The 11191-nt window shown below is 32.8% G+C and overlaps 1 protein-coding gene across 1 annotated transcript in view; it reads left to right on the top strand.

The window, feature by feature from the left end:
* The window catches only part of LOC107754605 (piezo-type mechanosensitive ion channel component 2-like), a 94129-nt gene that overhangs the window by 44720 nt on the left and 38218 nt on the right, over nt 1-11191 (top strand). The window contains 8 exon segments of the mRNA XM_016571117.1: nt 391-439; nt 764-994; nt 2380-2501; nt 2548-2806; nt 5449-5597; nt 5785-5958; nt 6510-6551; nt 10379-10617. Coding sequence (XP_016426603.1) covers nt 391-439; nt 764-994; nt 2380-2501; nt 2548-2806; nt 5449-5597; nt 5785-5958; nt 6510-6551; nt 10379-10617 — 1265 coding nt within the window.

The raw sequence follows: 11191 nt of genomic DNA, 5'->3' as shown, positions 1-11191 counted from the left end.
TTGGTGATTCATAAAATAGAAGTAAAAAAAAAAAAAAAAACCTGTGGCTTCTGATGATATATTGAGTTTTTATGAAGTGAAACTATCGGTTTGTGCAAGAAACTGATTATTATTTACAACATTATTACCTGTAATTCAGAGCCTCATGCAAACTTTATATGTTTTAGACATGTAAAACATCCATGTTGCACATAATTTTGGGTGCTTTAGAAATAATAATATACGTTACATCATTACGTGAACTGGTGAATCAGTTTTTTTAACCAGAAGCGAAATGTCCAAAATGGAAAATAATCATATTTCCGTTTGCCTGAGGCTGTGGATTAGAGGTCATAATGAAACATCGTCTTATATTCGGGTCAATACGGTAATGTTCCGTTTCTTGCACAGACCAATCGTTTCACTTCGTAAGACCTCAGTATATCGTCAGGAGTCACAGGTACCAATTTTGTGTTACTTGATATGTTTTGTTTTTTTTAATTCTCAAAGACGGGCAGACGCTGACTTGCATTTTATGAATCACCAAAGACCACGGTTTCAGCTAAAAATGTTCTTTACTGTTCTACTGAAGATAAAAGTCACTTACTGTACATCTTGGATGGACTGAGGGTGAGTAAATTAACAACACATTTTAATTTTTGGGTGAACTATCCCTTTAACTATTCTTTTGAAGTTCTACAGATGATTTTGAGTAGAAAATAATTCAACAAAAAGCATAAAAATACAAACCATGACATCTCATCAATCTTTCTCCATTTGTAAGGCATGGAGTATAACGTACGTTAGCTGGCCAACATTCGTCTTTCTGCTGTGGTCCTGTACTCTGTGGATGGTGCGAGACCGAAGGAAATATGCCATGCTGACCTCCCCGTTCATGGTGGCTTATGGGAACCTCCTGCTGGTCTTTCAGTATATCTGGTGTTTTGAGCGCTTGAGTCCAGTGCCGGGTTTCTTTCTGAAGATGGAGGTGCCCTTCAGTGAACTGAGCAGCAAGGTAACAATTATACAATGAATTGCATTATTTTTTTTGAGATTATATATTTTCACTTTAATCAGGCCTCAACTATAAGTAGAGTTGCTGCTGTACCGCTGTATGTATATTTAAAATATGTATATTTGTATGTAATATGTATATAAAATTTAATTAGTTTTTTTTTTTTAGCAAAAACAAAAAATACAAATAATGCATGTTTTATTTTTAGCAGCTGGTGTATATTGATTCTTTCTTTATTGATTATGAATAAATATACGTATAGACTACCTGTCAAAAGTTTGGAATTAAGATTTTTTTAATGTTTTGAAAGCAGTCTCCTCTGCTCACCAAGGCTGAATTTATTTGATCAAAAATACAGTAAAAACAGTAATATGGTGAATGTTTTTACAATTTAAAACTATTTTCTATTTGAATAGAAATTTGGTGCTCAGTTATCAATTATTATTTATCAGTTTTTATTAATAATGGTTTATATTATTGTCAATTATTGCAAGGTCATTTTAGTTGTTTTACTGCTTAATATTTTTGTGAAAACCGTCATATATTTTTCTTTTTTTTTTTTTTTAGGATTCTCTGATAAATATAAAATTCAATGAACTGCGTTTGTTTGTATAAAATTCAATGAACCTGCTTTGTTTGAACTAGACTTTTTTTTTTTTGTAACATCTTATACACATCTTTACTGTCACTTTTGATCAATTTAATGCTTTTCTGATTAAAAGTATTCATTTCTTTTTTCCTTTTTATTTTTTATTTTTTAGAAATATAATATTTATATGAATGGTAGTGTATCACGGTTTCCACAAAAATATGAAGCAGCACAAGTGTTTGATAATAATCAGAAATGTTTCTTGAGCAGCAAATCAGCATCTTAGAATGATTTCTGAAGGATCATGTGACACTGAAGACTGGAGTAATGATGCTGAAAATACAGCTTTGATCACAGAAATAAATTGCGTTTTAATATATATTTAAATAGAACATAGTCATTTGAAATTGTAATAATATTTCAAAATTTTTCTGTTTTTACTGTATTTTTGAACAAATATTGGCAATCTTAGTGAGCAAAAGAGACTTTCAAAAACTTTTAAAAATCATACTGACCCCAAACTCATGAATGAAGTAGTGTATATTTTATATAAATATGTAATTTCTTTGTAGTATTTTACAGATAAATTATTAGGCATTCTACAGATCATTTATTTATTTGCAGCAATAGCTGGAAAATACACAACTATAATGCAACCCCATGACAGTTATGAATTCATAAACACACTTTTGATATAAAATGTCAGTATACCGTGATTTATTTATACATTTCAACCCATTCTAACTGTTACAAAAGTGAGTTGCTACAGTTGCTGATTTTGGCATTGTGTCTGTAGGTTTTGTGTCAGCTGAGTTTCTGGCTGCTGCTCAGACAAACTTTGATGGAACGACGAGAGAAGATGGAAGAGGAAGCAGCGCTTTGTGACGTCAAAGTAGATGAGCAGGGAAAAAGTGGGTTGTTTATTAGAATCTAAAACAAATGGTTTCCTATGTATAACGTACAGATTAAATCCTGTAATCGTCACTGTCTTAATGCATAAAAAATAACTTTCCATGTGGGTTTTAGAAGAAGAAAAAGACGAAGAGGAGGGGGGCGAGAATGACCTGATGCCTGTGATTGGGAAACTAGTGATGGCTCTGCTGGTGAAATACTGGATCTATATCTGCGGAGGAATGTTCTTCTTCGTCAGCTTCGAAGGAAAGATTGTCATGTACAAGATCGTCTACATGATGATGTTTCTGTCCTGCGTGGCTCTTTACCAGGTGCTGCATTGCTATATAACCTTATAAAGCCAGACAGGTTGTTGGGATTTTGACTTGTGGCCACATGCCTATGGAAACAAGTACAGGTCACACTACAAAAAATAAAATATATATGGAAAAGAAAAAAAATTGGGAACTATATATATTTATAAAATTTTTAATAAAATAAACTTAATTTTATACATATACAGTAGCTCGCCCAGAAATGAATGTCTGTGTGTGTGTGTGTGTGTGTGTGTGTATAAATATATAGGGATGAGACAATTCTCAATATAATATTGAACCATTCGGTATGCCAAACATCTTCCCTTGTAATAACTTGCAATGAGAAGTATTTCTAAACCTTGTATATACAGTATACAATTTTATGCAAAATATGTATAATTTATTGTAGGGGTGTGCGATAATGACAAAAAATGATATCTCGCTATTTTCTGGATTTTTTTTTATAACGATAATTAGACGATATTTTGCTGAGCATTATTGCGCTGGTATTTTGGCAAGTTTAGGACTGCTGTAGACAGCTGACTCCCAAAGCTTTTGATATTCTATGCGATGATTAGTTTGCAGGAGTACGTTTAAATTGATTTTTACCTTTTATGGGCATTTTTACCTTTACAAGGTCAATTTTTCTAACCTAATTAAATGTATGCATCATCTTTTGTGTCAAATTCTTACATTTAATCAATAAATTCAAATAGTAAGACACTAAAGCACTGTTACCAATCAAATCAGTATCAACAAAATTTGTGGTGGCACAGAAGGTGGCACAGAATCTGCATCTGAAATGGCATTTAGATGCTTTCACACAGACTGTTTAATGCAGGACATGAATGCATTTAACCTGCAGTTACAAATACATTAATAATATTTTGATGTTTTAGAAACAAAACGTTGAATACAGATATTTGAAATGATTTTTGCGGGGGAAAAAAGGGAACATAAACTTTAAATATAAACTGTGTGTGTGTGTGTGTGTGTGTGTGTATAAATATATAGGGATGAGACAATTCTCAATATAATATTGAACCATTCGGTATGCCAAACATCTTCCCTTGTAATAACTTGCAATGAGAAGTATTTCTAAACCTTGTATATACAGTATACAATTTTATGCAAAATATGTATAATTTATTGTAGGGGTGTGCGATAATGACAAAAAATGATATCTCGCTATTTTCTGGAATTTTTTTATAACGATAATTAGACGATATTTTGCTGAGCGTTATTGCGCTGGTATTTTGGCAAGTTTAGGATTGCTGTAGACAGCTGACTCCCAAAGCTTTTGATATTCTATGCGGTGATTAGTTTGCAGGAGTACGTTTAAATTGATTTTTACCTTTTATGGGCATTTTTACCTTTACAAGGTCAATTTTTCTAACCTAATTAAATGTATGCATCATCTTTTGTGTCAAATTCTTACATTTAATCAATAAATTCAAATAGTAAGACACTAAAGCACTGTTACCAATCAAATCAGTATCAACAAAATTTGTGGTGGCACAGAAGGTGGCACAGAATCTGCATCTGAAATGGCATTTAGATGCTTTCACACAGACTGTTTAATGCAGGACATGAATGCATTTAACCTGCAGTTACAAATACATTAATAATATTTTGATGTTTTAGAAACAAAACGTTGAATACAGATATTTGAAATGATTTTTGCGGGGGAAAAAAGGGAACATAAACTTTAAATATAAACCTAAAATCGTCAGTAGGTGGCGGCAAATCACTGCCTGAGTGAGTCATTGAGTCATTCATTCAACCGATTCGTTCAAACAGCTCATTGATTCAGTAACGAAACATTGTTGTGAGTCGTTCCGAGATGCAAAACAGTTCTGCTGTGGCTTTGTGAGAAACTATTTTTGTTGACGAATTAGAGCAAAAAAAAAAAAAGGAATTTGAGTCTAAAATGTAATCCAGTTAATATTAACTTGTTTATTGGACTGTTTTATAAAATTAATATCACATTTGCAATCATACTGATATTTGGAGAAAAGCGCCACTCTTCGTGTGATATTAACTATATCAGATGATAAATATAAAAGACATATAAAAGTCATACGGGGGCATATTTGCCCCCTTAGTTTATGCGTGCACTCTCTGGTGTGTTTTTGTTTGGATTTTGCAGTATACTTGATCATGTCAAATCACATATAATTTAAACAAGAATTGTGATATTATCGTAGATATATATCGCACATCCCTAATTTATTGTATTTTTTGCATAAAGTTAAGCCTATTTTATTATACATTTTATATAATTTTGTATGTGTAATATATATACATTTAATTTAGTTTTTATTATAATTCTATAGATAGAATGTACATAAATGTAATTGATATTTAATTGTATTTTTGCATTAAAAAGATGTCTATTTTATTGTAAATTTTACATATAATTGTATAAATTTAATGTGTGTGATATATATATATATATATATATATGAATGATAAATATATATATATATATATATATATATATATATATATATGAATGATAAACGATATAATGAGATATATAACCAAAAATATTATGATAAAATTGAGAAATATTAAATATAAATTATGACAGAACTTGAATTTTTGTGTGAACTTTTCCTTTAAAGGTCTTTGACAGACAGTGTTGTTCTCCTCAGGTGCATTATGAGTGGTGGCGCAGGATCCTGAAGTACTTCTGGATGTCTGTGGTGGTTTACACCATGCTTGTGCTCATCCTAATCTACACCTGTCAGTTTGAGAACGCCATCAATACCTGGTCCAGTATGACGGGCATGTCAGAAAAAGTGTGAGTTTTGAACATCCTAAATATGTTTGATCAGGTGGACTTATCACAAACCATACCGTAGTGAGCTGTTTGTTGAGTCAGCATCCTAACAGAACCTTATATTTGAGGCACAAAGCATATTGGTGTTGCCTTCGACTCTGACCAAAATAAAAGTGTTTTAAGTCATGATTCTCTGTTGCTCTCTCAGACTGGGGGACATCGGTCTGGAGAAGTACAGCCTCTCGGAGTTGTTCACCCGTATCTTCATCCCCACGTCCTTCCTGCTGGTCTGCATCCTGCACCTGCATTACTTCCACGACCGCTTCCTGCAGCTCACCGATCTCAAAGCCGTCATCAGCAAAGAGCAGAGCACCATTTACAGGTGAGAGACGCTTTCCCGCTAGTCACAGCTGATGCTACCGGGAAGTGTGGATGTGTGATGTCATTTTAGGTGAGGTCATGTGTCATAATATCTGAAATCTGATTAAACGAGTCACACAAATGCATAACTGTAACCACATCTCAAATCAACTATTTTCTTAGTGAAATAATTATAATAATAAAAAATAATTATTTTAATAATTATTATTATTATTATTGTTGTTATTTTGAGTAATAATAATTATTATTATTAAACATTAATACAAATATTTTATAATAATTGTTTGTTGATCATTATCTCTTGTGTTGCATTGCTTTAATTATGAATTGTAAACAGAAAATTAGTAGCAATTTTTTACTTGTAATAAAGGGGTTTGTTTTGTTTGTTTGTTTGTTGATCTTAATGCTTCATTTCTCACTAGCTTCTTTCATGATTGGTTTCTCTCTGTTGAATCTGCAGCAGTGTGCTGCCAATCATCATCATGCAAATCCATTTCTTATTTTAACCAATCATGTGCTCCCGTCTTTCCCCTGCCGTCCCTCACCTCACAGCTATACTAAAGTCAGTGGTCGTATCTATCTGATCGTGGATAGGTGGGTGACTGCTTGTCTTTCTCTGGCATCCATGGAAAAAACAACCAATGTTCACCTTTTCCCTGATTTCCCATAATCCCTCTTTCTTCTCACTTACTCCTGTTTGTCAGTACATTCTTTTCTCTCTTAATGATGTCACTTTTTTTAACGGCCCGCTAGAATCCTGGATAGATCAAAAAATGTATAAAGTCAATCAATGCGTCTTTTTCCACTGACTTGGTTTCCTGTCTAGAACTTAAACGTTTGCTTTAAATGTTACAGAAAGTCAACATGAAAATGCATTCAAAATTAAGTTTTATTTCCATAATCAGATGTTTTTTTTTTCCCCAATCAAAACAAATATTCAATGAGTGACCAATGTGTGTATGTAAATCAGGTCCTGATGAATAAAATAAAAAGTTGATAAAATAATTTTTTGCCCTCATTGAATATTCATTTTCATTGGGAAATGAAAGGCTGTGTCTTTATTACATTTCAAAGGCACTAAAAGGCTGCGTTAACTATTGGTAAGATTTTAGAAAGGCTGCTTTACCTTCAACAAGAGCCTAAAATATTAACTAAATAGATGTTTGACTGTTTGTTCATTTTAACTAATAACCCCCATAGGGTCAGTGACATTAGTCGATAACAGTGTTATTTTAGTATTATTTCTATACTGTTATAGCATATATTAACATTTTGAATTAGTTTTCAGTTTAATTTTCATCTATTTTCAACTTTCATCTAATATTTATTTTATTTTATTTCTAAAAATAAAGTTTTAGTTTTATTTAACAGTAACAACACTGGCCAAAAGTTATTTCAGAGGTTGTCTGCGTTATTTACTTTGATCATTTTTATACTTTTTTTTTTGTATGTTTGTTTTTGAATAACATTTATGGCCACAAATGCGTATTAAAAAACTAATTGGGGTCGGTTTTGATTTCATGTTGACTTTAAACCTCTGCCTGCTCAAATGCATCCCAGAAAGTCCTACTTGAGCCGGTATATCCTGACGATAGTCCTGCTCTCAGACTCTGACAGGGAATGAATGTCCTCAGCATGTCTCTGAAATGCACGTCCTCTCCTCCTCAAAAGAACCTCTCTGTCCCTCTTTCTCTGTCTCACCTTACAGTAATGTTCAATTGTGTGAAACTTTTCATTGCTTTGATTTCGCATATTTCCATTCTGTAAATTGCTTCAACAGCATCAAGCAAAAAATCTCTTCTCCTCAGAGCAAGTAAGTGTGGTATTTGACATGAAACCTCATCATGCAAGCGTTTAAACCCTTCATAGCAGCGAGACCATCTGGAAGAGGCCATTGCCACTAAAGTCTGACTGCTGAAATATTTGTTTGTTTTGGTTTGGTTTTTCAGTCACATGATTCACGTATGGCAGACACATGCATTGCTTCTTTACAATAATTATGCAATCCGGCTTGTTCCTTACGGATCTAATGCACACGTCATCCATGTTTTCCACCCAAACCCTGCCTGTGGAATCCTGATTCAAGGCACTAACATTTAAAGAACTGCGTTTTATAACCCAAACTGAGCAGCATGTGATGTAAGTTCAGCGAAAATATGGGTGATTCATCATTTAGAGGAACTTTTCTCTGATTTTAAAGAAAAAAATTTCTAGTTTTAATTCTAGTTTCACTGTGGTTCTTTAATTTATTCAAAATGTTATGAGTGTCAGAATGTTGAATTTGCCAGAATTTCTTTATTTTCTTTACAACCCCCCCACATTTTCTTAAGAACTTCTTGAATAAAATTTAAAATTAAATTGAATCAAATTAAATTAAATTAAATGCATTTTTTTTTAAAAATCAATAAAATAATTTACTTGGTATTCATAGGTACAGTTTGCTTTTTCATTACAAAGTTTTTTTTTTTTTAAGTTTTTTTTAATAGTGCTGTCATTACTGACATGACTCAGAACCTGCGACCCAAGAACTAACGATATCATAAGATTGAAGGAATGCATCGTCTGCCAAGAGTCTCAGAAGAAGAGAATGCATCATGAAATAAATTATTCCAGCATATGAGTGTCATATATCAACATAATTACAAAAAACACTCTAGCAAAACAGGCGCTTTCGGTGTCGACATGAACTTCATTTGCAGCCCTTTTTAACGTTCATGCGACGCATTTCTGAGCAAAACAATATTTAATGAGAAAAAACAATATTTTTTTAGTGTAGCATCAGTGATGATACAGTTAGAGCAGGAATATCAATTAAAAAAGGGTCGGTTTTGATTTCATGTTGACTTTAAACCTCTGCCTGCTCAAATGCATCCCAGAAAGTCCTACTTGAGCCGGTATATCCTGACGATAGTCCTGCTCTCAGACTCTGACAGGGAATGAATGTCCTCAGCATGTCTCTGAAATGCACGTCCTCTCCTCCTCAAAGAATCTCTCTGTCCCTGTTTCTCTGTCTCATCTTACAGTAATGTTCAGTTGTGTGAAACGTTTCATTGCTTTGATTTCGTGTATTTCCATTCTGTAAATTGCTTCAACAGCATCAAGCAAAAAATCTCTTCTCCTCAGAGCAAGTAAGTGTGGTATTTGACATGAAACCTCATCATGCAAGCGTTTAAACCCTTCATAGCAGCGAGACCATCCGGAAGAGGCCATTGCCACTAAAGTCTGACTGCTGAAATATTTGTTTGTTTTGGTTTGGTTTTTCAGTCACATGATTCACGTATGGCAGACACATGCATTGCTTCTTTACAATAATTATGCAATCCGGCTTGTTCCTTACGGATCTAATGCACACGTCACCCATGTTTTCCACCCAAACCCTGCCTGTGGAATCCTGATTCAAGGCACTAACATTTAAAGAACTGCGTTTTATAACCCAAACTGAGCAGCATGTGATGTAAGTTCAGCGAAAATATGGGTGATTCATCATTTAGAGGAACTTTTCTCTGATTTTAAAGAAAAAAATTTCTAAAATTTTAGTTTCACTGTGGTTCTTTAATTTATTCAAAATGTTATGAGTGTCAGAATGTTGAATTTGCCAGAATTTCTTTATTTTCTTTACAACCCCCCCACATTTTCTTAAGAACTTCTTGAATAAAATTTAAAATTAAATTGAATCAAATTAAATTAAATGCATTTTTTTTTTTAAATCAATAAAATAATTTACTTGGTATTCATAGGTACAATTTGCTTTTTCATTACAAAGTTTTTTTTTTTTAAGTTTTTTTTAATAGTGCTGTCATTACTGACATGCCAAGTATTTTATTACATTTTTCTAACATTTTTTCACAATGGAAAATAAAAGCAGAGTGATAGTTTGAGGAGCAGAAATGTATTTACATTTTTAGATTATTAAATTAAAAGCATATAAATATGTTTTTTTTTTTAAATAATTTATTTTTAAATAATCTCTAGCATATTGTGCTATTGCTCTCATAGCAAGCATTTTATTATTACATTTTTATAACGTTTTTTTTTCATGATGGAAATGAAAAGCAGAGTGATAGTTTGACGAGCAGATGCATTTTAATTTTTTTAATCCTTTTTAGTCTTTATTTGGTATCATTACCAAACTGGTTAGTATTTGAACATTTTTAATTAAAGAAGAAACAGTGCATTTACTTGTATTAATTCAAAACAAATGTACAGCAGACGTGTTGTATTAGCATGCAAATCCAACTTTTTGGTCATAAGATCAGATCTTTATTCCAGGACATGTGATAAATGTTTTAACTTAGATGGTGTACAGAAGTTTTTCAAGCTTTGAAGAAGTCAAAAGCGCCTCTATTTGAAGAGTCACTCATATGTCACATATATAATGTAAATTATGCTTTCTCTCCTAATGCAATCTTCCTGATCTGCAGACTGGCTCATCCTGACGGGAGTCTGGCCGATCTGACGATGAAGAGCACGTCTCCAGAGCCGCTGCTGAAGGAGGAGAATGAGAAAGAGTCCATGAACGAGGTGCTGGTTGTGGACTGTGTGGACGAGGAGAAGAAGAAAGAGTCTCTGTCCATCCATTCAGCTCATCTGTCCAGTCAGGAGGACATTCAGCAGTTCAGCTCCGCCACAGATCCTGAACTGCTCTCAGAACAGAGCTCAGGTACTGCAGTCCAGTCTAAGTCTGGTATTGGGTAGTTTCGTTTATTCATTCCAGCACAGTATATCTTTTCTATACTTATGTATGGTTTTACCTGGTCCTGTATGGATTTTATCCTGCTGTAGTCTAGTGTAGTTTACATTTATTTATCAGTTTTACACATTTCTTATTTTTTTTATTCTGTATACAGTAGTTCTAATATGTATGTGGGTCAAAGACATTAAGATGTCCGCATCAAAAGAAATTTACAAAAGTGATTTTATGTCCATAGAAAGCACATTAAATGTAAGTAAAGTGTCCACTTTTAAGGTTTCAAATAAGTTTTTGGAGGATAAAATGTCAAAATTTGGTTGAAATAATGTTACATTGTCATTCAGTGTACCACAATATTTATGTAAAAATTAAAACAACATGCTTATTCTGATGTGTGCATATTACAATATATAAAAGAATAAGGGAGCATATTACATTTTATTGTGTTTTAAATGAGTAAAAAAATTCTTACTGACAAATGGGCAAAACCTAGGATAGTGGCAAATTTAAAAAATGTAAAATTACAACTAATTAGTATTTGGGG

This window comes from Sinocyclocheilus rhinocerous, unplaced genomic scaffold (assembly GCF_001515625.1).
Source record: "Sinocyclocheilus rhinocerous isolate Xijiao unplaced genomic scaffold, SAMN03320098_v1.1 scaffold472, whole genome shotgun sequence".
Taxonomy (NCBI): Eukaryota; Metazoa; Chordata; class Actinopteri; order Cypriniformes; family Cyprinidae; genus Sinocyclocheilus; species Sinocyclocheilus rhinocerous.
This window is presented reverse-complemented; position numbering and strand designations above follow the sequence as displayed.